This window comes from Phycodurus eques, chromosome 11 (genome assembly GCF_024500275.1).
Source record: "Phycodurus eques isolate BA_2022a chromosome 11, UOR_Pequ_1.1, whole genome shotgun sequence".
NCBI classification, from domain to species: Eukaryota; Metazoa; Chordata; class Actinopteri; order Syngnathiformes; family Syngnathidae; genus Phycodurus; species Phycodurus eques.
The window spans coordinates 14,635,651-14,663,139 of NC_084535.1; the positions used below are offsets into that span (position 1 = coordinate 14,635,651).

The following is a 27,489-nucleotide window of genomic DNA, read 5'->3' on the forward strand; positions in this document are numbered from 1 at the left end:
CTTCACCCATCTTCCTTCAAACCCTTGGACCTTGATTCCCGAATGAGAGGCACACATTACCTTCATTGGAAAAGAGGACCTTGGACCACTGGCCAACAGTCTAGTCCTCCTTTTTAAACTGTGACTCCCGCCTCATTCCACTCTGATAATCCGCTGAAGCCCACGGTCATCTCTTTTGCTGGTGCATCGTCTCCTGCCACATTTTGTCCTTCCACTAGACTTTCCATTGATATGCTTGGACACAGCCCTATGTGAACAGCCAGCATCCTTAGCTATGAACTTTATGAGCTGGAAGCCCAAATTATGTAAAAATAAACTAATAAATACTTGAAATTGATTAAATTGTGGGCCCTGACTCTATAATCTATGAAAGTTAACCTTTTTGAATGGAATTATGGAAATAAATAAACTTTTCCATGATATTAAAATTTTTTGGAAAGGGTCTGTGTATCCTTCCTGCTTAAGAGAAGCATCCACCAACTTGTCTGAGGTCTCGACTCAGTCTTTGCTTTTTGGCACGATGATATCACTTCTTACCATACTTCTAGGGGTCACAAATAAAAATTTGGGTAGTTGATTCATCAGGTAGGGGCTTCAAACCTAAATTACTACTCAGGCATTGGAATTGGACCATATCAGTTATCACCATATTTTTCATGAAGAAATCTTGAATATTTATTTCATGTACCTTATCATTGATTAATGATTTGCTCTATAAAATGTTATGAATATTCCAAGCAATGGGGAATATTTGAAGGAAATGTTCAATAGTTCCTAAGGGGCTGAAAATCTTGACCTTAACTGTATTGAGATTGAGAATGCGGCATCTGTGTGTGCGTGCATGTGCGTGCACACGCGCCACTATGTGTTTCAGAAAAATATGCTTATAAAATATGTATCCCCTCACTTATACTCTCGTCCTGTACACTATTATAATTTACATAATTAATGCCACCAAACTTAAGTTGTACAGCCGGGTTCACGACCCTGGTCCTGCATGCTTCTTCTCCTGTCCTTGTCCTGTTCTATCTTGTCCTGTCCTTCCCTCACAGGGTGTAGCACTACAGCCCCATTCAACACTCATATTTAACGTTTCATTGTTGTAGATAATGTAATGATTTACTTCTCTCATCCTGTTTATAATTACTGCTTTGTCTTTTGTCTTTGTTTCTTTCTCCCTTCTAGAAACTTTGTTCTGTTCTACTGATCCAGTCTGATTCTCAATAAACCTCAATTATAATACCACAGCGGAAGCTTAAAAACTCCACTGTGACACAGTAAACCTGTTTCGGCATAAAAGGGATACAGATTTGCCATTCTGCTTGACCTAACAGCCGAACAGGACAAAAAAATAAATAAATATGCTTCTCAACGCGAAGTTCGAACCACCATCTTACATAAGGTCAGCATAACGTGCAATACCTCAGCATAAATCAGGAGTCCTTGGTTCAGCAAATAAAGAAAAACTCTATATGTGCTTTGGTTTTTCTTTGGCTTTTTTGAGACCCTTTTTTTTAGAGAAGAACCAGGCTCAATAAGGTTAAAAGGTGTTAAGAGAAGAACTGTAAACGAATACAAAAAAGAAATTGAGACGTCACCTACATCTGAATTCCAAATCCCCTTCACAAAGGCAGACTGTGTCATTAAAATTTAGACTTATGAGCGTCGTCTTATTTCAAAAGTTAAAACACATTCACTGCCATTGACGGCTTTAGAAGTCAAATATCCATGATAACTGGGAAGGCTGGCAGTGAATGAGTTAAACATTTTTTACCTAAAATTGCCTGTACAATTATCAAAGGTTTTGTGATAGCGAGAGCTTGACCCTTGAACACTTTATTTCCATTTCCCATCAGAACCTGTGGTCAACACAGGGGTTACACTGTACTTTCTAACAATGTGCTGTGACTCTGCCCCTAATGGAGCTCTTCGCTTTGGAGTCACGTCAGCATTTAGTCTTTTCAAAATACACTTCACAATAAACTGTATTCAACAACAAAACATGTGTTTTCCATTGTGTAATGTATGTAAATGTAATGCAGCACTCTGGGGGCACAAGCCATTGCAAACTGCAGGCCGGTCCCAAGCCCGGATAAATGTAGAGGGTTGCGTCAGGAAGGGTATCTGGCTTAAAACTTTGCCAAACAAATATGAGCGTTCATCTAAAGGATTCCATACCGGATCGGTCGTGGCCCTGGTTAACAACGTCGGCCCCCGGCACCGTTAACCTGCAGGGCGCCGGTGGAAATTCAGCTACCGTGGGTCAAGACAAAGGAGAGGTTCTTAGGTGGAAAGAGAAGAGGAAAGCACAGAGCCTAGAATTGAATGTGGGGACTTTGAATGTTGGGACAACGACAGGAAAATCTCGGGAGTTGGTTGACATGATGATTAGGAGAAAGGCTGATATATTGTGTGTCCAGTAGTGCCGAACTGTATTTACTGACATCAGAATACGAATCATCTTTATTTGCCAAGTATGTCCAAAAAACACACAAGGAATTTGTCTCCGGTAGTTGGAGCCGCTCTCGTACAACAACAGACAGTCAATTGACACTGAGCAGTAAAGGGTTGCTAGCTATCTGGTAATGTCGGTAAATATATTTTTTTTTTTGACAATTGTGCAAAAAAGATGCAGAGTCCTCAAGCACTGAGAGCAGTTCGAATGACTAATATTGCAATAGTCCGGTGCAATGACCATTGTGCGAAGGCGGCGAGACTTCAAGGAGTGTATGCGGTTTAAAGTAACGATTACTGCGATAATCTGGGACAATGTTGATTGTGCAAATGTTGCAGATACTCCTCAATCAGTGTGCAAATGGAGCAGATGTTACTCTGGCATAAGTGGCCAGTATTGGTCAACAACAGATATGCAAATAGTGCAGCGTGGCGAGACTACTACAGTGAGTGCACGAGTAATATATAAATGGCCCCACAGAAATGTGACAACAAACTCAAGTCAAAAAATTGCCAGCATGTTGTAATGGAATTGTAGGTTAGGTGTTTAAGAAGTTGATCACAAGAGGGAAGAAGCTGTTGGAATGTCTGCTAGTTCTAGTTTGCATTGATCGGTAGCGCCTACCTGAGGGAAGGAGCTGGAAGAGCTGGTGACCAGGATGTGGAGGGTCCGAGAGGATTTTGCACGCTCTTGTCTTAGTTCTGGCAGCGTGCAAGTCCTCAAGGGTCGGTAGGGGGGTACCGACAATCCTTTCAGCAGTTTTGATTGTCCGTTGCAGTCGGAGTTCGTCCTTTTTTGTCGCAGCACCAAACCAGACTGTGATGGAAGAACACAGGACTGATTCGATGACCGCTGTGTAGAACTGCCTCAGCAGCTCCTGTGGCAGGCCATGCTTTCTCAGAAGCCGCAGGAAGTACACCCGCTGCTGGGCCTTTTTGAGGATGGAGTTGATGTTGGTCGCCCACTTCAGGTCCTGAGAGACTGTAATTCCCAGGAACCTGAAGGTTTCGACGGGTGACACAAGGCAGCTGGACAACGTGAGGGGCAGCTGTGGCGAAGGATGCCTCCTGAAGTCCACGATCATCTCTACAGTCTTGAGCGTGTTCAGCTCCAGGTTGTGTCGGCCACACCACAGCTCCAGCCGCTCCACTTCCTGTCGATATGCAGACTCGTCACTGTCCTTGATGAGGTTGATGACAGTGGTGTCATCTGCAAACTTCAGGAGTTTGACAGTCGGGTGCGCTGAGGTGCAGTCGTTCTTGAAGAGAGAAGAGCAGCAGAGAGAGGACACAACCTTGGAAAGTGTCCAAGGTTGGACACAAGTGTCCAAGGTTTGAAAGTGTCCTTTTCAAATCTGCAGTAGAAGGTATTCAAGTCATTGGCTAGTTTGCTATTGTTCTCAGCTTGGGGGGATCGTCGCTTGTAATTAGTCAGCGATTGGAATGCATGACAGACTGATTTAGAGTCGTTAGCGCTAAACTGTTTTTCCAACTTTGCTGCATAGTTCTTCTTTACAATGTTAATTTCTTTAGTCAGCTGGTTTCGAGCTCGATTATACAGGGCCCTGTCCCCGCTCTGATATGCGTCCTCCTTAGCTTGGCGAAGCTGCTTAAGTTTAGCAGTGAACCACGGCTTGTTGCTGTTGAAACTGCGAAATGACTTTGTTGGTACACAAACCTCTTCACAGAAACTGATATACGATGTGACAGTGTCCGTATATTCATCCAGGCTGCCAGGTGAATTTTCAAAGACACTCCAGTTTGTGCAGTCCAAACAGCTTTGAAGTTCCATCTTTGCTTCATTGGTCCACTTTTTCACTGTTTTCACTGTAGGCTTCGCGCATTTAAGTTCTTGCCTGTACGTCGGTATTAGGTGAATTAAGCAGTGATCAGACGAGCCCAGTGCTGCACGAAGTTTGGCATGGTATGCGTTATTTAGCGTAGTATAGCAGTGGTCCAAAATGTTATTTTCCCTGGTAGGACAGTCGATGTGCTGCTTGTATTTAGGGAGTTCGTGGTTGAGTTTAGCTTTGTTAAAGTTCCCGAGAATAATGAGGGGTGAGTCCGGGTGTTTTTTTTCAATTTCGTTTACTTGTTCGGTGAGCGTTAGCAGTGCGCCGTTCATGTTACCTTGAGGCGGGATGTACGCGCCAGCCAGAATGAATGATGCGAACTCACGAGATGAATAGAATGCCTTACAGTTCAAAAACAGCGACTCCAAATGCAGGCTGCAGTGTGTCCTGAGCTCCGCACACCATTTTTCGTTGATGTAGAAGCATATACCGCCGCCCTTTGTTTTCCCCGATGATTCCATGTCGCGGTCTGCTCGGTGAATATGGAAGCCAGGAAGCATGACGGCGCTATCGGGTACAGCGTCGCAAAGCCAGGTCTCCGTAAAGCACATTGCGGCGGAACGTCTGAAGTCTTTACTGGTCTTTATCAGAAGATGAAGCTCGTCCATTTTGTTGGGTAGGGAGCGTACATACGCGAGGTGGATCAACGGGAACGCCAATCTGTATCCTCTCTTGCGGGGTTTCACCTGGATGCCAGCTCGCTTCCCTCTGTGGCTTTTTTGGAACGTGTTTCAGCCGTAAAATTCTAAGTTAATGATTATTTGCTAAAAACAATAAAGTCTATCAGTTTGAACATTAAATTAAAACCGCAGACCTGTTTGCTCGGTAGGCAAACTGCAGGGGGTCCAGCAGGGGCCCTGTGACGCTCTTGAGGTGGTCCAGCATGTGACGTTCAAAGGACGTCATGACCACAGATGTCAAGGCGACAGGCCTGGAGTCATTTAGACCCGTGATTGTAGGGTTCTTGGGGACTGGAATGATGGTGGAGCGTTTGAAACAGGATGATGAGCATTCCTCAACTTTCTCAGTCTTTTTTGCCACCTGTCCCAGCTTTTTTGGAATGTGTTTCAGCCATAAAATTCTAAGTTAATGAATATTTGGTAAAAACAATAAAGTTTATCAGTTTGAACATTAAATATATTGTCTTTGTAGTGTATTCAATTAAATATAGGTTGAACATGATTTGCAAATCATTGTATTCTGTTTTTATTTATGTTTAACACAACGTACCAACTTCATTAGAATTGGGGTTGTACATTAAATGAGGAAAAAAATGAAAAATGATTTTAGCAAATGGCTGCAATATAACAAAGAGTGAAAAATTTAAGGGGTCTGAATAATTTCCGTACCCACTATATATCAGGTATGGTGTCCCAAAACAAAATATTAGAAACCAATGCGAAGGGAGGCAATTTGCAATGCTGTTGTGCATTCCAATCGATCATGATCATTAGGTCTGAACAGATTAATCTTTATTTTTTTTTTAAATTAAAAAACAGTTCATATGGCGACATAATGTGCATTTTATACTGGTAATTCATTCTACATTGTGAACCTACCTTGAAAGGTCTGAGAGCACTGCCCACTTTGTTGCAGCAGTTCCTCTCTGCAATTTCCAGGTGCCTCCCTCTTCGTTGTAGGACCTGCAGCTTTCCTTCGAGTTCCTGCAAGTTGTGTCTGTCCTGTGATGACAAGGGGCGTCCATCTTGACACTGAGGAACAAAGCCAAAGAACCAAAACACATTAAATGTCATAGACAGTGATTATTATGAGGTCAGTATAATATAAATGCTAAATATTCAGGTATCTTTTTTGTGTGGGAGGGGGGGGGGATTACACAACTACAGTACAGTGGGGCAAAAAAGTATTTAGTCAGCCACCAATTGTGTAAGTTCTCCTACTGAAAAAGATGAGAGAGGCCTGTAATTTTAATTTTCTCACCTATGAGAGACAAAATGAGAAAAAAATCCAGAAAATCACATTGTCTGATTTTAAAAGAATTTATTAGCAAATTATAGTAGAAAATATGTATTTGGTCACCTACAAACAAACAAGATTTCTGGTTCTCACAGACCTGTAACTTGTTCTTTAAGAGGCTCCTTTGTTGTCCATTCATTACCTGTATTAATGGAACCTGTTTGAACTTGTTATCAGTATAAAAGATACCTGTCCACAACCTCAAACAGTCACACTCCAAACTCCACTATGGCCAAGACCACATAGCTGTCAAAGGACACCAGAAACAAAATCGTTGACCTGCACCAGGCTGGGAAGACTGAATCTCCAATACTTAAGCAGCTTGGTGTGAAGAAAGTAGTTATTAGAAAATGGAAGACATACAAGACCACTGATAATCACCCTCCATCTGGGGTTCCACGCAACATCTCATGCCATGGTGTCAAAATGATCACAAGAACGGTGAGCAAAAATCCCAGAACCACACAGGGGACCTAGTGAATAACCTGCAGAGAGGTGGGACCAAAGTAACAAAGGCGATCATCAGTAACACACTACGTCGCCAGGGACTTAAATCCTGCAGTGCCAGATGTGTCCCCCTGCTTAAGCCAGTTCATGTCCAGGCCCGTCTGAAGTTTGCTAGAGAGCAATTTGGATGATCCAGAAGATGATTGGGAGAATGTCATATGAACCCAAAATGGAATTTTTTGGTAAAAACTCAGTTTGTCGTGTTTGAAGCAGAAAGAATGCCGAGTTGCATCCAAAGAACACCATACCTACTGTGTAGCATGGTGGTGGGAACATCATGCTTTGAGGCTGTTGTTCTGCAAAGGGACCAGGACGAATGATCCGTGTAAAGGAAAGAATGAATGGGGCCATGTATTATGAGATTTTGAGTGAAAACCTCCTTCCATCAGAAAGGGCACTGAAGATGAAACGTGGCTGGGCCTTTCAGCATGACAATGATCCCAAACACACCGCCCGGCAAACAAAGGAATGGCTTCGTAAGAAGCATTTCAAGGTCCTGGAGTGACCTAGCCAGTCTCCAGATCTCAACCCCATAGAAAATCTTTGGACGGAGTTGAAAGTCTGTGTTGCCCAGCGACAGTCCAAAACTTCACTGCTATAAAGGAGATCTGCATGGAGGAATGGGCCAAAATACGAGCAAATGTTACCTATTTTCCACCATAATTTGATAATACATTCTTTAAAAATCAGAGACTGTGATTTTCTGGATTTTTTTCTCATTTTGTTTCTCATGAGGTATACCTATGATGAAAATAACAGGCCTCTCTCATCGTTTTATGTGGGAGAACTTGCACAATTGGTGGCTGACTAAATTCTTTTTTGCCCCACTATATACATAGGTTCAGAAAAAACTGAAAAATAAGTGTTAAACAGGGCATTGGGGAAAAAAATCTGTTTTACCATATAAAGGTATACACACCTCTATTTAAATGTCTGTTTTGTGATATATAAATAATGACAAGATAAATCATTTCAAAACATTTTGAAAACACCGGATTGTTATGGACGCAAAGTTCAAAAGCCAGCATCTGTGATGGTATGGGGCTGTGTTAGTGCCAATGGCATGGTTAACTTACACGTCTGTGAAGGCACCATTAATGCTGACAGGTACATACAGGTTTTGGAGAAACATATGCTGCCATCCAAGCAACGTCTTTTTCATGGACACCCATGCTTATTTCAGCAAGACAATGCCAAACCACATTCTGCACCTGTTACAACAGCGTGGCTTCGTAGAAAAAGAGTGCGGGTCCTCGACTGGCCTGCCTGCAGTCCAGACCTGTTCCCATTGAAAAATGTGTGGCGCATTATGAAGCGTAAAATACGACAACGGAGACCCCGGCCTGTTGAACAGCTGAAGCTGTACATCAAGCAAGAATGGGAAAGAATTCCACTTACACAGCTTCAACAATTAGTGTCCTCAGTTCCCAAACGTTTATTGAATGTGGTTAAAAAAAAAATGTTAGGTAACACAGTGGTAAACATGACCCTGTCCCAGCTTTTTTGGAACGTGTTGCAGCCATAAAATTCTAAGTTAATGATAAGTGTTCTGTTTTTATGTTTAACACAATGTCCCAACTTTATTTGAATTGGGGTTGTACACCACTACAAACTACAACTACAGTCAGGATCATATTGTTACATGAACACCTCTGTCATCGTCTCGCATCGTCAAACTGAATTAATAAACTAAATATATTGATCATGACCAGTGATGCATGTTTGTGTCACACCTTGGATTTCAGCTTCTCGATCTGATGCTCGACATCATCAATGTCTTCTGTGTTCTCCAAGCGTTCATACGCCACACTCCGTGTGCCTTTTATCAGATTCAAAGGCAGTACAGACATACCGTATGCCTGGAGAAAAAGAGAAAACAAAAAAAGAGCAAAGCTTCCATCTTAATCACACATTGCTGTCATGCTGGGTCGTTGCATATGGCGCATGCATCCACCTACACAGTCCACCCCCTGCCACAAACCAGTGTGGAACATTAGACGAAGGTAAGCAAACATGCACGCAATGAGTAACGTACCACCAAATTAAGAAGATGAAAAAGGGAGTATGTACAGTTGTTCTCAGAACTATACTGGTGAATTTACTGCAACCATTTTTAGAGGATAGCACTGTTTAAAATCACCATGCTGCAATGTACAGCTTAACAGTGCCCCCATGTGACAGCAACATAGCCTCCATCCAAAATGTGATGAATTTTTAAGAGGTTTTTTTGGGTGGAGTGGGGTTGGGTGGGGCTGGTGGTGGCGGGGGGGGGGTGTTCTCAGTTACAGGATGGGGCATCAATACCATGAATGGTGAATGATATGAAGATTAATTTTAAATACCTCATTATCTTAAATCATGCAGGATACAACAGAGATTTGCACACAGAAGCAAACACAAATATATACAGTGAAATGAGAAAAATAGTCTCAAGTCTATAGAGACTATCCATCCATCCATTTTCTGTACTGCTTATCCTCACCGGGACTCGGAGGCGTGCTGGAGCCCATCCCAGCTATCTTCGAGAGAGAGGCGGGGTACACGCTGAACTGGTCGCCAGCCAATCGCAGGGCACATATAAGCAACCAGCCATTCGCACGCACATTCACACCTACGCGCAATTTAGAGTCTTCAATTAACCTACCACGCATGTTTTTGGGATGTGGGAGGAAACCGGAGTACCCAGAGAAAACCCACCCACGCAGGCACGGGAAGAACATGCACACTCCACACAGGCAGGGCGGGGATTTCAACCTCGATCCTCAGAACTGTGAGGCAGATGTGCTAACCAGTCGTCCACCGTGGCGCCCTATAGAGACTATTTGCACAAAATTCAAAAGGTGCTTTTGAATCTTTGACATTTGGGCTTTAATCTCCTGGAGAGATGTTTGAACTTTAATTTAAAATGAGGGGCACCTCTAAAACCTGACAACACAGCGATCAATACAAATGAATATAACAGAGGCAAGTCAATGTGCTCTCACCCTGTCATGTCTCGCTTTTACAAACCCAGCAGAGAGAGTCATTAATGGGCTTGTAATAAAACAAAAGGACATGGTCTGTGCTCCGAATCTTACAGCTGCCCTCTTCCCTCTAGTCAAGCTGTATTTCTAAAACAACTTTTAATAGTTTCTGCATGTTATGAAGCATTGTGTCACGTGGGATACTAAGAAAAGGTAGCCTATTATTAGTCTTGACTGTGGCTCTGCGCTACGGGCGAATGTCACCTCCTGCAATGAATCATGGAACTCTTAAGGCCGGAGCATGTCCAGAATATCAAATACACTCATAAAAGAAAAACCTGTCCAAGATCCCTGGAGAAACATTTGCCTTCCCCTCATGTGTAACAACATGAGAGAAATATAAAAAAGAAAAAAAAACAGGTGTCCTTCTGCTGGAGTCTCCATTTGTAGCTAACACATGCTCATTACAGTTATTTTAAGCCCACTGCAGTTAATAATATTTTGAAACAGCTTAGAGCAGGATGGTGGGGAGTGTGTCATGTATATGTGGGGTTGGAGTAAGTGTAAAAATCTGAAATTATTGAGAGTGACTCTGTTAAGTTGGGAGAGGAGGAACTAGGTAGACACAGGCGTCCTTCACAAGCCTCCCCTTTGTTTATCCGCTGATAGTAGTTTGGCAGAACAGGAGGAAGCCCCCTACATTCTCAGTATCCTTTGATAAAGAGCCCAATGAAGTACCACCAAGCTAATTAAAACTGCTCAGGATATGGGTGCATGAGACTGATTTGAACAACCAAGCTAATGGCATCTCAATATATAAAGCTCTACATTAAATAGCCTTGTTGATATTGCACATAAAGCATTTACTGCATAGTAAATGTATGTTTTCATTGAGTCAAGATTTAGTTTTACAAGAATATTTATCTTTTGTTGCTTTCTAATATGTTTACCAAAACCCAGAAATATTTGCCTTAGGAAAGGCAAGGGAAGTTGTTTAAGATGAACTGTGGAAAGACATTTACAAATCAACTACTGTTTTTCTGTAATCTTAGAACAAATCTAAGAGAAAACGTTTGCTCATCTTGTTTTGAGGACTGTAAAGCAGAACAAATGTGTGGCAGTCGATCGCCAGAAAACTAATTAAGCCTCTTCCCTGACACTTATATAATTAACTGTGGAGCGTCTTACCTGACACCTACTGAATAGCGCTGGGAAAGGTCTGTAAGCTTTTGACAAGAAGCTTAAAACTATTTCCCGACATGTCATGTAATTGTTTCAGTAAAACAGCACTACTTTGACAACTGGTCCCACCATATGCATATATATGCATATGGTGGGACCAGTATATATTTTAAGAGGCGTACTTTAACCTCATGAACCTTTGTTAATAAATCTGTATTTAACAGTGTACCTCCATGCTTTAGCATATGGAAGATAGACGCAATTGTCTATTATAATATAGCATTTGGACTGCAATATTAGTATTTTTTACTTTAAACTAAACGTGTTTTTTGGGGAAATAAATTAAAAATCTATTTGAAATCAACTTTGTGAATTAAATAAGGCTGACAGGATTCTTCTTTTTTTTAACCTATCCTGTGCAGCTGCATGGCCTTGCAGAATGGTGGCTCTATATACCTTTGTGCTGGAACAGTTTTGTTGTGCAACAGGGGAGTTTGAAATACTCCCTCTGTTTATTTTAAAATGTTTTAATTATTCTGATGTTTATTGAAAATACAGCCAGACAGAAAAGGGTTTTAGGGAACAGACAGAGGGACAGAGTGGACAAGGGGAGTAGGGGTGAAAACCAGAGCAGAACAATAGTGAGAGACAGTCCAGATATTTGAACACAAGTAACATTACAACAGCTATTTGTAGATTGGGGTGTGTCAGCACCCGGACCGGCGCCCGCCCCTCCATACCTGGTGCTAGTCCCCCAGGGGACCTATGAAGGTGCCCAATGTGCAGACTATGTACAATGTGAGAATTTTAAGAAAAAGAGTGCAGTGTGTGTTAAGTAAGAGGCTAGACTTCTGCGGGTATGGCCCGGCCCGACTGGTCGGCAGACCACAGAGAAGAGGGGGGCGACACCAAGCGACCCCAGCCTCCCACCCCGACCCCAACTCCCCCCAGGGAATCTGGACCAAAAAAAGCCCGCACCGCTCAAATAAAGGGCACCCAAACTAGGAACATACACCCTCCCAGCAGCCCGCAGCACAGCCCAAAATGAATGAACATTCGATTTGGGGCTCCCCACAACCAACACCAACATTAAACCCACGAACCAAAAGGAAATCAGTGAGGAAACAACCCAACCGACCCAACACCCACCAATCAATCACCAATTTAGCTAAAAGTTAAATACAGCATCGCCAAAACAGCCACTTGGGACTGCCCCACCACGCCAAAAGGTACACAAACACAAGCTTCAACCCGCCCCCTGCTCCAAGCCGACAGCCCCCCACCCCAAAGGGCACGCACCGGAAACCAACACCCCGACACCAAAAGCAACTACACACGGCACCGCTGACCTTTCTCCCTTCCCCTCCAATGGATGGAACCAAACGCCAACCCCCCCCCCCCCCCATCCCCCCGATGAGGCACATGGCCAATGCCCGCGACACAACGGCCATGCAAACCCCATCCCAACCCACTGCGATGCAAAGCTGCCACAGAGAAGCACCAGCTCAATGCCATGACCCCCCAATCGCCGTCCACGCCAGCCCGAAGACCAAAACAAACGCCAAAAGCCACCAACCGCCCACCCCGCCAGCTGTCCCAACAGCCGACACAGATGCATTCCACAGCCTCACCCACCCAGCCGACCCCACCGAAGACCCGAGCGGCGAAGGCCAAGGCCCGCAGCGCGCTAGATGCCACACAATGCGAAAGCATCCCCGCACAACATAATCCCACCCCAAGCGCCACACCGAGGCGACCGGGCACCAACCTCAACAAAGTCAAGATACAATTTTAGAACAAAGTCAAGATACATATTTTATTTTAGAATCAATCAAAGTCAAGATACATATTTTATTTTAGAATCCTGTCGGCGGGATTCTAAAATATGGGAGAAACAATATGACATTGATCTGATTCATAAAGGGACCTTACCTATGCAGGTCAAAGTCTATTATTAGATCAGCAGGCCTTCAGCTTCTCAATTTGAGGTCAGCGTTTACATATGTAAGTCGGAAATTATCGAGTACAAGTAAGGTCAGCACACAGATGAGCCAGTTGACCCTTACATCTATATGCTAAAACTTTATTTTTAATGAAGTCACTGAGGTAATTTATATGGTAGGGTGGATGGATGGAAGGGTGGGTGGATGTTTGGATTGGATGGATGGATAGTGAAGATACTTTTTGCTCCCTAATGGTGAATTCAGAGCTTCATACTGTAGGGTCTTTGTTTGCAATCTCCATGATCAGAGCATTAATCTGTATTGTAACTATTTAGTAGGAACAGTTAAAAACCTGGCAAGGACAGTTAGTTAAACAAGACAGGGAAGACAGCATTTCTTTGTAGTGATAAAATAGGTAGGGGTAGATTATATAGTACCATGGCTCGATTGTCACACACAGTATCAACAATATGAAGGATGTAGTGTCTATTCCCATCAGAGACTGCAGCTACTGTTGCAAAAAACAATGACGATTTAAAAAAAAAATCCTTTTACAGCACCTAATTGGAAAAGTAAATGACAATCGAGGGGCAGTGCAAATCGAAGCACAGCTCAAGCCGCAAAATCTACTTGGTTATTAGCCACTCCGTTGAAAACTGTGAGAACAGTGGGCAAAACCCCAGTTGAGATGGATTAGTGATGCTAAAGGAAGATAGCTTCTACAATTTACCAGGTTGTGTATTATTCATTTGGAGCTCCACATTCAATTGTTGTGTAATTTGTCAAATGGGACTCTGGGCTCGACAGAAATTGGATAGATTGAGGTTGGCTGTCACTTCTACTTTCACTTCTTGGGATGATGCCCAAGGATTTTTCCCGTATTTTGGTTTTCCCCCTGCCCTATGACTGACTGGCTACCAGTTCAGAGTGTAGTCTGCCTTTCGCCCGAAGTCAGCTGGGATAGGCTCCAGCGTCCCGCGACCCTAACCAGGATAAGCGCTGTTGAAAATGGATGGATTGATGGTTTTCCCCCAGGAATATTATAGGTTACCCCCACACTGAGAGATGTGCCACAACCTCCAAAGAATATTTATCATGATAAACTACTTTTTTTTTTTTTTAAATGGACAGGATTAACAAAAGCTATAGCAAAGTTGCTGTTTTTCTGGTGGGAAAAAAAAGAAAAATGGCAGAATGGTGACAACAAAAAAAAGACACTAATGGAGTAAAACATGTATCTATATATACAAATAACATTTAATAAGAAATTGATAACGGTGTGGATTTCTCATAATTGCCAAGATGAAGATACATCAGTATGAAACATTGACCCCTTGATGTCCTCTACAGTAATAAGACTGTAACTGAGATGACATATATGTGTAAAGTTCAGCAAAACAATTCCACTGAAATACATGTACAATACAATTACGTAAATGCAGATATAACTCCAATGCAGTCTCATGAAAAGACATGGAACTCTCAACTCACTGTGTAGGTGATCACTGCCAGCATCCCAATCAATGTTAAGGAGCTGATGGAGAAAGCCAGAGCAGGTAGGCCATCTGCAAGTGGAAAGACAACTTAGCGATTGGAAAATGATTTCACCTTGTAACATCAACGGAACTCCCACAAGGACAATCCTGCAAGAATATATAGCAGAAATCACAGTTTGAAAACAAACTGACATGACTCATCTGTCATTGAAGAAAATATTGTTTCATTTATCATTTTTTACTAAATTTTCTGTAAACCTTTAAAAAATGTTAATTAATGTTCCGTGTTTATTTTAACAGTTTCCACAATGAAGTAGGCTCAGCATCATAATGCCAAAATGTTTGAGTTGAAGCTGTTAAAAAGAATTGCTGGTTTTATGATGCAGGTTGGCGGCACGGTGGACGACTGGTTAGAGCGTCAGCCTCACAGTTCTGAGGACTGGGGTTCAATTCCCGGCCCTGCCTGTGTGGAGTTTGCATGTTCTCCCCGTGTCTGCGTGGGTTTTCTCTGGGCACTCCGTTTTCCTCCCACATCCCAAAAACATGCGTGGTAGGTTAATTGAAGACTCTAAATTGCACTTAGGTGTGAATGTGTGCGCCAATGGTTGTTCGTTTATATGTGCCCTGCGATTGGCTGGCGACCAGTTCAGGGTGTACCCCGCCTCTCACCTGATGTTAGCTGGGATAGGCTCCAGCACGCCCGCGATCCTTGTGAGGATAAAGCGGTACAGAAAATGGATGGATGGATGGATAGTAGTTATAATAGCTAAAGCTTGGGTGGGATTTGTGGGACTATAAAAGTAAACAAGATGATGTCTTGAAAACAGAAGGCCACAGGAGAGGCTTGCTTCAAGTGTCTGAACATAGCAGTTGCAATTTAGTGATAAATCATGTCTTATGTGCATAGCATAAAAAGCACTATATTGTTGGATCTGTCAAAAATACTCCCACACTAATGAGACAAAATGAGAAAGAAGAAAGTGGAACTACATTTTACAGGCTACAAAAAACTGTTTAAATGCAAGACTTTGATATTGGCTACACCTATCCATGTTTGTCATTGATATTTCCCTGTAATGTATTTTGAAAGGAACCGATGAGAAGAGGTTAGAATTACAAAAAAAATGTTACTGAGTTATTGTTCCTGCAATATCTTTTGAATAATGTGTTGCTGTAAAATCTTTTGTGAGGAAACACAGCAGGTCTCAGCTTTTGCTTTCAATATATACACAGATGAGAAGTGGTCCTAAAACAGCTTGATCTGGGAATTTAAGTAAATTGAGTTGAGGAGTGTCACTTTGATTGAAGCATAAAGGGGACCACCCATCAAGCAAGGGCAACAGTAGGTATCACAGCAGCTGTCAAAGCGGGAGTTAGAAGAAGGGGATTGATGAACAGACTGATAGCCTCTCTCCCCTGTCAAGATCCCACCTGTCATAGGCTTCTGTGTAAAATGCTACACAGTTCTCGCTGTTCAGATAGCCCTCATGCTCCCAACAACAACTCCACAGTGCCGAGACCACCTTTCTCTACTTTGCTTCCTCCTTGACTGGGGGAGGGGGATTTGATTAGGGAATATTAAGTCAATATTCAGGGTGTGCGTAATGCGTGCTGTTTATAGTGCCAATATTTTTAACCGTGACTGTATAAAAAGACACACATGCTTTTTTTCCACCGGACTGGCAGACATGAAACCAGACTAAACTTTTCCTGTTTTAGGTCAATTAGGAATACCAAAATTATTTGTATTTGCTAAATCCCAGAATAACAAGAGGATTTCTTTCAAGACAATGTGTGCGTGTGTGTACGTGTGTGTACGTGTGTGTGTGTGTGTGTATATATATATACACACACACACACATATATATATATATATATATATAATTTCATATTTACTAAAAATCAGTAAAAACACTTCCTCATTCTGATTGTTGTTATTTTTATTGATTTTGGGTGAATATTTCTGTCAAATAATTGCACAGAGTTTAACCAAAATGCAAGACATCAGCCAAGTTTGAGCAAAAAATACAAAAAATACAAAGCTTAATAAGGGCGGCCCTTAGTTTTCATGATTTCAGAGGCATGAAAAAAATATATATATTATCGTTTATCGTGATAGTAAAATATATCGTCTGATAAAAAATTTTTATCGTGACAGGCCTACATGCAGTTAATGGTATGCATAGCCACTAGCAGGGATTGATCTTCTCTCACCCTGCACTTAACCATCACAGATCTGGGTATTTGCCAGGGACTTTACATTATTAAGACCTAAAGCACCTGGAGCCCTTACTGTATATGTAATGTAACAACCACCATAAGACCATTTCAGAAAATGTATATATACAATGCAAGAATTAGGGATTGGCATTATACTACATTTCCTTGATTGACTACATGGAAAACTAAATAACAAACAATGCATTGATATTTTTTTTCTAAATATGTTGGTATAGGATGCAAGAATCTCACTCAGAATGTTCTACAATGGTGTTTTGACAACAGTCATACTAATTAGAATAATGTGTTCTGGCAGCGGTATTTGTGGATGTTGCAAAACTTGACACAGCTTGCGTTATGTTTTTCTTTTGATGACAAATTTGTTGAAAATGAATCAACAGCACCTCTGCTGGTTGCAGGCCTTGTGCTTCAACTTCCTTAAGACACATTTAATCAACAATGGTTTCCACATTATCAACCAGATTCTTAATGAACAAGTACAGTAATTAATTATTATGCGCTGCGCTAGAAAATGTAAATGTAACATTTTGGTCATTTTGGATTGGAAAATGCAGGGTAAATTCAGGGTAAGTTTCTCGAATTAGAATGAAATACCGATCAAAATGAATGCATCCAAAATGCTATAACGTTGCTTCATTTTGTTAACTATTGAAATGTTTTTCTCTGAAATGAATCAAAAAAGTAGACAAGGCTGTATTGTGACCCATACTCCAGGAAAAAGTAGAAGGCTACAACCATGTGAATGACAAAGCATTGCAGTTTATGTATATGTTGAAATTTGTCTGCATGTATGTATTGGAAAGAACTTATGACAGCGTTCTCAGGCACTGAATCTCGAGAGGTGTGAAAAGACCAAAATTCTCTTTTATGCAAATAAACAAACAACGCTACAACAGAATTTCATAACATTTCGGAGGCCTTTCCTTTGTAACCAAAGAGAACTGGGGGGAATACAACCATACCGGAGGAGGTAAACACTGTTTTTTGGTTGCAATCACCCAAAGATATTGTAAAAACAGTAAGCTATTATTGTATTGTACTGTACATATATATTATATTTAGAATTAGCAGGAACATTTGCCATACTAGAATGAACATCACTGTAAATAGATTAAGGTCTCTGGAACATTTGGGTGTAATGAGGACACTGTCATAAACCTAATATTTAAGTCATTAAGATCCAGTGACCTTAGTGGGCGGTCATAGCAAAGTAGTCAGCCGCATTATGTGCCATACATTGCTTTCCTTTACACAATTAACCTCCCATCTGGAGAAGGTAGAGAGAGAAGGGGAATTATAACAGCGATTATCCTAATATTTCCAAAGAGGCAGTCTGAAAATTTCCCCTTGAGCCAAGGGAGGAAGGTTAGGAAGCATGTGTGGGGCTCCACGATTCTCAAAAGAGGCAGATGGTTCAGCTTCCTTCTTGATCTGCATATGGCAAAGGTCCAGAGGACTCCGAGGAGTTTACATTTGGCATTTTCCCCCATTAGAATGTATAAAAGCATATTAAGCAATGCTCGGTTCAACAAGTGAAGACACCTGCGGAAAGTGCTGTCACAGTTTTGGAATACAGGTTCTATATTTTTACAGCAGCATTTTATTTAGGGGATGAAACTATAGGCAATTCCTTTCTTTAAAAATTAATCTTAAAAAAGAAACATGCTGTGAATTGATGGGACAATCATATGGCAATACAGTTCTTACTAAATGCATTCTACAGAATACAAATCATTTTCACTGCTTATTGATGTGTTACAGGATTACAAACCAGCTATATGCTTATTTTGAAATTACATTTTAGACTATTTAATTCCTGGAGAGACAATAACAAAAACATACAAATGTGTGAAATGAAAGTGAACATTTGAGTGATTTGTTAAACACACAGCAACACATTTGCTGACTACAAAGTCCGTCTATAAAAGAACAGTACTTACGACCGCTGCCAAGCTCCTCAAAAAGGTATTGAACTTTCTCCCACTGCGTGGCATTCTGTCGTGGTGGAGCCTCGAGTGGAACAAATGCTCTGAAAACACAACAAAGATTTACAATAATTTTGGCTTGGTTGCATATGTGTAAAAAAAGTGTTTTCAAAACTTTTGACAACGTAAGAGTCATATAAGATGTGTGTTTCTTGGAAGAATGACAGCGCATTACGGTATACATTTCTTTTTTGTCTTTACATTTGTACAAGGTACCATTAACTGATCAATATCAAAGTTAACATAACGATGCCAACCACATTCATATAGTATGGTACAGTAGCGCTACAGTGGCACTACACACTGCTTTCAATGTAATAGTTGACAATTGTCATGTGACGAATAGAAAAAAAACATTCATGATCTTTACCATGATTTACACCAGAGAAAGAATCAGCAAATTGTTTACAGCTAATGTACAGTATGTGCTACATATACATAATATACAGAATACAATACTGTCTTCTCTGTGTTGTTAAATTCATTAGAAGGTACCACAGGAATTATATAATGCATCCCCAAAGATGCATGTAATCTAGACAGGTAAAGGACTGTCCCTTGTAGAGCTGAACAGTTTTCATCTCAATTGTATAGCTGGGGCAGTAAAAGGTCAGAAACCACTCAAAGGTAAACAAAGGCCTGGTAAGATCAAGCAAGAAGCTTCTGAGTGAATGGTCTCCCAACAAAATGTTGGTCTCTCCTGTTCAGGGTGAAAGCTACCATGTTGTTCCAAAGAGAGAGATTGAAACTATTGTCGGATAAAAACACCAACAGTTTTAAACCATGAAGCGAATAGTTGGATAAATTGCATCTACAATATCCGAACAGACCACTACATCGCTTTAGCTGAACTCAAGGCATCGGGAAATCTATTGCATTTTGTAGGTGTTGCCTACAAAAGAAATACACTTGATAATGTATATTAAAGATTTATTGAGTTACAAAACTACTTTTAGTTTCACGTAATTGTCTACTTGAAAATGCAACCAAACAATTGAAGTTCAGAATAAACTGATGACACACAACTTGTCTTTTAAATGGTATGCATGGCCAGAACGATTTTACAATATAGTCATGCGGGGGGGAAAAAGGACACCCTAAATAACCTTAAACATAAATATTTAACATCAATTTAAACAATACTTGAAGATTCAAGTAATATAAATAAGTACAACTAAATATTTTTGTTTAAAACTATGTAAAATGTAGTAAAATAAAAATTAAATGAATGACTCCTTCCCTCAAATATCACAGGCTAAACTGCATTAAGGTGTGGTGTGAACTATCCTCAGACTACTGGAATAGGGTTAAAATAAGCGTTTCACTGAAGTTATTTCAGCGAAAGGAGATAAATACTAGTTATTAGGGGGTAGGGTGTCCTAACCTTTTTCTCAGGTGGAATATGCATTTAAATTGATGTCAGTTGGTCAATGAGTAAAACAATGTAATCTTTTGTTGTTAAATTGACGGTTTATCCCTTTCCATCTATCAAGTAGAAAAAGAAGCCATCATGCATTTAACTTACCCAATTAATAGCAGCACCACACAGACAATGACAAATCCACTTGTGTACTTCACAGCGTTTTTGACTTGCTGCAATGAAATGAAAAAAAATTAACTGGTCAATCATGTCCATAAACACAAATATAATTAACTGTGAGTATGGGATATAGGGTAGAAGGGGTTCAACTTCACAATTAAGCGAATGAATATCCTTATATTCCAATTCTCCCGTTCATGCACAAATTCACTGAAAGCCAAGGCTGCCTTCAAACAATGGAACATGGATTTTTCCTGATACTTGTGAATGTCAATGAAATCACTGAAAAAGATAAAGCACACTTTAAATTTGAAAACACCTTTTGTGAAACTGCTCCGCTAACACTTGAACCTTAAAGGAGAGCGGTCATTTTTTATTGTGTATGAAATAAAGCCCAAAAAAAAGTAATCAGAACACTATGCTTATGACACAATTTATGTTTGGAGGTCCATCAATAAAAAAGGGGGGTTGCCTACTGTGCTCTAGACCAGTGGTCTCCAACCTTTTCTGCACTACACAACAGTTTCACGTTGACATATTTTAATTGGCAGGCACAAAAATGTAAAAACAAATGATTTCATATATATCTCATTATTAAGCCATTGCGATTAATGTAGTTGTTGTAATTATGTTGTAAATATGTTGTTATCTACAAAATATAACTGTTTCATAAATAAACTGCGAAATTATTTTTAGAAAATAGCCATTACTGTCATGTAATTTTAAAGAAAAAATAAACATCGGGATATATATCATTATCAAGATATAACATTTTGTATACCAGGCTATAGAATTTTAGGATATAGATTATTTTTTTTCCCCACACAGCGCCACCGGTAGAGAATATATTTTACATTAGAGATGGGTATGCCTGAAACGATAATTACTATATCTATTTATCTTTTGATAAATAAAATGGACACGATAGTTTTTTCAGACTCGATAAATTGTCATTGTTGTGGTGAGCCAGCGCGCAGATCACACAGTGGGCGAGTTGGACGGCTATATCATTAACCCCTAGCGGCCTCATGGAATGCTGACGGACCAGTCCACTTTTGCCGGTGTTGTCCCAATACTCTTCAGCCTAGCTCCATGTGCAACACCTAGATTCACACAACAGAGACACTTAAGGGAAAGGTAACTGTTTGTTGTGTTTCGAGCTAGCTCACGAGCAAACGACAAGGGGAAGTTAACTGTTTATTGTGTTCGAGCTAGCTCACGAGCTAACGACTACCCTGTGAGCGAACGAGTTGAGGTAAGCAGCTCGCTCCACCGTGGCGATGTCGTTGAAAACATCAGAGCTTTCTCCGAGTTTGTGTGTGTTAGTCCCCAATTAACACGCATCGGCACTTTAACTGTTTATTAAGCATAACCTCAGTGGCACGCGATTTCAGACTACTACTTCGACTACAGCGAACATCAAGGTATATTTGATTGAGAGATGAACGGCTCGTCTTCAACGGACCAACCACACGGTAGCCAGCTTTACATTGAGACTTTTTTTGTCATTCCAATTCAAATCATTCTGATTGAAGATATCTGGTCAACTGTTTCCATGTGAGGGGATCAATTCCAATCAGGTGTATACATATGCACTACATTTAATCGGAACAGCCGTGTGACATAGGCACGTCGTCGTGAACGTCACATCATTTATCAAGATGGAGGTCCGTCGTCTATTCAGCAAAGAGTAGGGAGTGTTTTCATCAAGATGGAGGTCCGTCGTCTATTCAGCAAAGAGTAGGGAGTGTTTTCATTCATTTATTTAAAAAAAATAATAATGCTTGATAAAAACAACATAAGTAGTTAAAAACAAGATCTACATCACATACGAGCGCCGTCAGGTGCCGCCATATTTACGCTGTGCGTAAACAATGACGTCACCATGCATTTATGTCGAGACGAAGCATGAACAGACAGAGCGCTTCTCGGTTCTATTCCAAATGACTGCATACAGGGCGTAAATTTACTACTGATCAGTTTGGCAAAAGAAATATTCCACCCCTGTGAAACCAAATGAAATTCCATTCAGATTCGGCGTGCTTATTCCGACTGAGATGTTTATATGGAGCATTTATTATAATTAGAATAGAGGGTTCCATGTAAACCAGGCTGGTCTTGCAGCTCTTTATACTTTATTTCAGACCCAGGGGGATCCATATCACTGAGTAAAGAAAAACTATTTAATAGAGAAACAAGACAGGAAATTATATAACCCCAATTCCAATGAAGTTGGGACGCTGTTAAACAAAAACAGAACACAATGATTTGCAAATCATGTTCAACCTATATTTAATCGAATACACTACAAAGACAAGATATTTAATGATCAAACTGAAAAAAATTTATTGTTTTTAGCAAATAATCATTAACTTAGAATTGTATGGCTTTTACTTATGTTTAACACAACGTCCCAACTTCATTGGAATTGGGGTTGTAATAACAACAATGATATTAACAATACTGATTCAAAAGCAAAAAAATAAATAAAATAAACAATAAAAACTAATAAAGGCGGGCCTTATTTTTCATGATTTCAGAGGCATTAAAAAAACATTGTTTATCGTGATAGTTTTTGGGACAAAGTAATCGTCTTAAAAAATGTCTCATGACAGGCCTAGAGATGGGTGGTGTTGTTCACCTTGTTCTACATCATGACCTGCATTATACTACACAAATGCCTGTTAACTAATTAGGATATCTTTTGATCCATGTTTACATAATACCCTCCTTTACGCAGAGGCACACAATAAGGAACTCCAGTCACAGTCACAACTGCAAAGGTGAATTGTTACCGAGCATTTGTTGACATTGTCATCATCTCTTTCTTCATAGTAGAAATAAACGAAAGGTATCCACAGAAACACACAGAAGAGGATGATGGAGTAAAGTGCTGTGGACAGAAATAACATCAAGAATTAGTCTCATACATCCCTTTGACCATTGTCCACATGAAAAACCGCAAAGAATGCCCAAACACTTAACTACATTTCTTGGTAAAATTAAAAAAAAACTTTCTTGTGACACAGACACTTGCAATTTAATACATTCTCTCAGGAGATAATTAAGCATCAATAAATATTACTCCTCTCACAGAACCTTGAAATTGTTATAACATGTACCCGGTTAATCCAATTGCAATGATGTGAAATTTCCCTTGACAGATTAAAACGCACCAGTGAATACATGCCAATTAATGTTTGAGAATATATTTCACCTTTTCCATATTTCCACAAGCATACACTAATACAATTATTCATCTCAGTCAGATTATTAAAATATAAAAGTCAAAAGCTAATGCGAAGTGTTTTCACTTTTTGCACTCCATTTTGGACCTATATACAGTGGCTTTTAGAATTTTTCCACAAAAAAAAAAAAAGTTTAGAAAATTTAAACCTTGCAAAAGATAAATCTTGATTAAAACTGTTAAAAAATAAACTCTCTTTCTCAAAACAAGTTAAAGTATATTTATAAAGTATATAACGCTCCGTGACATCACGGAGCTGGGGCGTATACTTTCTCGCGCGAGTTCCCTCCCCCACTATATAAGGACAAAATGACGTAATTTCATTTCGTTTCGTCATTTCAGTTGAGTGTTAGCTGTGCTTAGCTTCCATAACAAGACCCATTTACCACTCCAGCGTGCAGTTAGCAAGCTAACGATGGCTACACCCCGAAAATGCGTCTTCTCTGGATGCCTCAATTTACAGAACAGCTCGGTGACGTTCCTTTATGCTCCCGAAAAAAGAGGAAATAAAAAACAATGGATTGACTTTTTAAAGACACGTGAATGGCGAGCGGAACATTAGCACCACCATTCGACTCTGCAGTGCACATTTTATGATGGATGTTTTGTAAACTTTCACCAGAGACAACATGGCTTCGTGGCTAACTTGATACTAGTGAATAAAAAAGCGATGGATTTACTTTTTGAAGCCGCAGCTGGCGAGCTGAACGTCAACACCATCAGTGGACTCTGCAGTGCGCATTTTACAATGGATAGTTTTGTAAACTTTCACTCGAGACAACATGGCTTCGTGGGTAACTTGATACTAGTGAATGGGGCATTGCCGACTGTCTAACTACCTGGGCTTCCTCCTACCGTCCCGCTGTCGTCAGGTGCCGTGTTCGGCTGTGAAATTACATCAACAACGGGGGTAAGTTGACTTGTGTGCTTATTTTTATGATTATATTCCACAATAACCATTCGATTTTGAAGTTGAGCCTCCTAACGTGATTTTACATCGTATAAGCTATTACCCCCACAGTATGTTTGATTCCTTTTGGCGCATCCATTTGACACACCCACAGCGCCTGAGAGCTGAGAGGTGGCCCTTATTATTCAAGTTCTGAAACATGATTTTATAGACTCATCAATTTATTTTATTTTGTATTCATTCAAATTTGGCAGGCTTGTTAACATTACTCATCTCTGTGGTGTGTCGCATTTACATGCCATTTTTGCGGCATGCTTAGTAACACTTTAATAATACCACTGCTTGTATAGAGTCAACAGTACTTTTCCTGTCCTCAAAGTGATCCAGCAATTTATCCAGCAACAACTTATCAAGTTTGAGCGCCATTTGTGTCTCAATTATCCCTTGCTACTGGCATGTTCAACATTGCATCGGGTAGCTTTTTTTAAAAAGCATACAATTGCCAGGACATTTTCAATGTGACTGAGCCAATACAAAAAAAGTGCCGTGTTAGTGCAGTGAAAAAGTATTGGCCCCCTTCTCAAATTTTATTCTTTATTTTTGTATAGTTCCCCAACTTTAAGTTTAAGATCATCAAACAAATGTAAATATCAGACAAATACTGTATAACCCAAGTGAATTTAAAATGTTGTTTTAAATGGTGATTTCATTCATTAAGGAAAAAAACTATGCCAAGTTACCAGGCACTGTGTAAAAAAAGTAATGGGCCCCTAAATTGAGTAACTGCTTGGGCCATTCTCAGCAGCAACAACTGAAATCAAGCGTTTTCTATAACTGGCAATGAGTCTTTCACATCTTTGTGGAAATGTTTTGGCCCACTCTTCCTTGCAGAATTGTTTGAATTCAGCAAAAATTGAGGGTTTTCGAGCGTGAACTGCCTTTTTTAAGGTCATGCCACTGCATTTCAATCAGATTCTAGTCTAGGCCACTCCAAAACCTTAATTTTGTTTTTTTAAGCAATTCAGAAGCTGACTTGCTGGTGTATTTTGGATCAATGTCCTGCTGCAGAACGCATGTAGGGTCACAAACCGATGGCCGAACATTCTACTTCAAGATTTTCTGGTAAAGAGCAGAATTCAGGGTTCCATCAATCACAGTCGTCCAGGTCCTGAAGATGAAGCACCCCCAGACCACACTATTACCACCATGTTTGACTGTCGGGATGATATTTTTTTTCTGAAATGCTGTGTTACATTTACACCAGAAGTAACGAGACACACACCTTCCAAAAAGTTACAATATCCTCTTGTCAGTCCATAGAATATTCTCCCAAAAGTCTTGGGAACAAAAGGCTTACCAAAGGTAAGATTAGCCTTTATGAACTTCTTGGTCAACAGTTTTTTGTGCCTTGAAACTCTTCCACAGATGTCATTTTCCCCCAGTCTCATCGTTACTGTTGAGCCATGAATATTGACCAGAACTAAGGCAAGGGAGTCCTGCAGTTCTTGAGATGTTGTTATTGATATTTACATTTGTTTGATTATCTTAAATATTAAAGTGGGGAAACTGTGCAAAAAAAAAAATTAGAAGGGGTTAAATACTTGGTACTATATACCATGGCACTGTATATTGATATCGACTGATCTGAAGGTTTTTTTTGGGTGTGGTTAGTACACAGTCATTGCCATAAATTAAATTTTACTAATAACTGGCATAATAATTTCTTTCTGCGTTTCGGTTTTCAGCCTTGGTTTCCTCATGTTAATTTTCGGCCATGAATTTTTATTTTGGTGCATCACTCGGATAAATGTAACCAATATAGCAACAAAAGGTCAACGATAATAACAATAAACACAAATAATGAACTGTAGACAGCGACAAGTGTCCCGCACTGGACTTGTGTTCGACTTCAAAGGTTCCATAAAAATGATTCCAGGTTAAGATAACAGATATGATACACAGCTGCAGACCTGTCTGTTAAATAGCAAATACTATTGTAGTCCCAATTGTATAGTTACTGTAACAAACAATATATTATCCCTAACATTTCTCGTGGAAACCATTTTATTCACAGCATCAGTAACAGACTTAAGATTTTTAGAGTATCAACTATGTACGGCTTCCAGCGGTTACAAACACACACTTTTGCAAAATGGGCTGCCGCAGACATAAAGGTCATCTGTTATAGTTGCTTGCTTTTCCCAGCTGTGATTGTGACAGGACATTATTTTCAATAAATATGTGCTTATTGCGCCACTAAGGTATCCATTTACACTAATTTACAACTTGATAAACTGAGTTTAGGATGATGCGGAGAGCCAATAAGTGCAAGCGATACTCAATATGCAGTCGCTGGCATATGCTTGTGGGTTAAGGCAATGGGTCAAGTTAATCATAACACCATGAATATTAACATACTGAGAGAACGGGTCATACTGCATTACCATACATCATCCATTACTCTCTAAGCAGATCTTCCACAGGGTCGGAACAAATGGCTGGGGATAAAAGTTTAGCACATTTATCCCCTCTGACAGAGCAGAGGACAATATAATTAAATGTGCTCGTTTACAAGTTTCTATGTTTTGTATGGTGTGTTGCATTTTACTCGTGGGGAATGAAAAGAAAAAGACACATTTGAGCAAATTCTGCATCTCATGTATGTTGATATAAAAGCCTGTGGGTGTTTAATGAGGAATGCAGTGTGAAAATAGTAAAACGTGTAGTGGATCACAAATAAGGTAAGCACTATCAAATATATCACAAGCTTCGGAAACCCTCGCAGAGCCGTATAAGGCTTAATGAGAAAAATCAGACCCTTGTTCTCACCTTACTGTGGTCGTCCACAAGGGTCCTAGACTCTTGTCCCCTGCTGACAGGTGAAATATATTACATTTTATGTGAAAATGTAATGCCAGGGGACATTTCTCTCTGAGACGCTCCCTGACAAAGGACTCCAGAGACTGATGAAAATATCTGTCTATGTCAGCACTTCCTGGGAGGTATGGCACTATGACAAGAACGTGCATCTCTGCTAAACATGAGGGAAATACCATGTGGCTAAAACTGCATGAGCCAAGGTTGGAGGGGTTTAAAAAGCCCATTAGTATTTTTCTCAGGGGCCTCATCAAACAGAGACTATAGTTAAAGCTGCTCATATTGTAGGAAAAAAACTCATGACAGTGGCCATA

At 40.3% G+C, this 27,489-nt stretch overlaps 1 protein-coding gene across 2 annotated transcripts in view; it reads right to left on the reverse strand.

Moving 5' to 3' along the window:
• Nucleotides 1-27,489, reverse strand: part of lmbrd1 (LMBR1 domain containing 1) — a 60,861-nt gene that overhangs the window by 16,117 nt on the left and 17,255 nt on the right. For both annotated transcript variants that reach the window (XM_061690755.1, XM_061690753.1), the window contains exons 4-9: nt 22,937-23,034; nt 20,127-20,194; nt 18,557-18,645; nt 14,371-14,444; nt 8,525-8,650; nt 5,867-6,019 (exon numbers count right to left, since the gene is read on the reverse strand). In XM_061690755.1, coding sequence (XP_061546739.1) covers nt 5,867-6,019; nt 8,525-8,650; nt 14,371-14,444; nt 18,557-18,645; nt 20,127-20,194; nt 22,937-23,034 — 608 coding nt within the window. The remainder of the gene's footprint in view (nt 1-5,866; nt 6,020-8,524; nt 8,651-14,370; nt 14,445-18,556; nt 18,646-20,126; nt 20,195-22,936; nt 23,035-27,489) is intronic.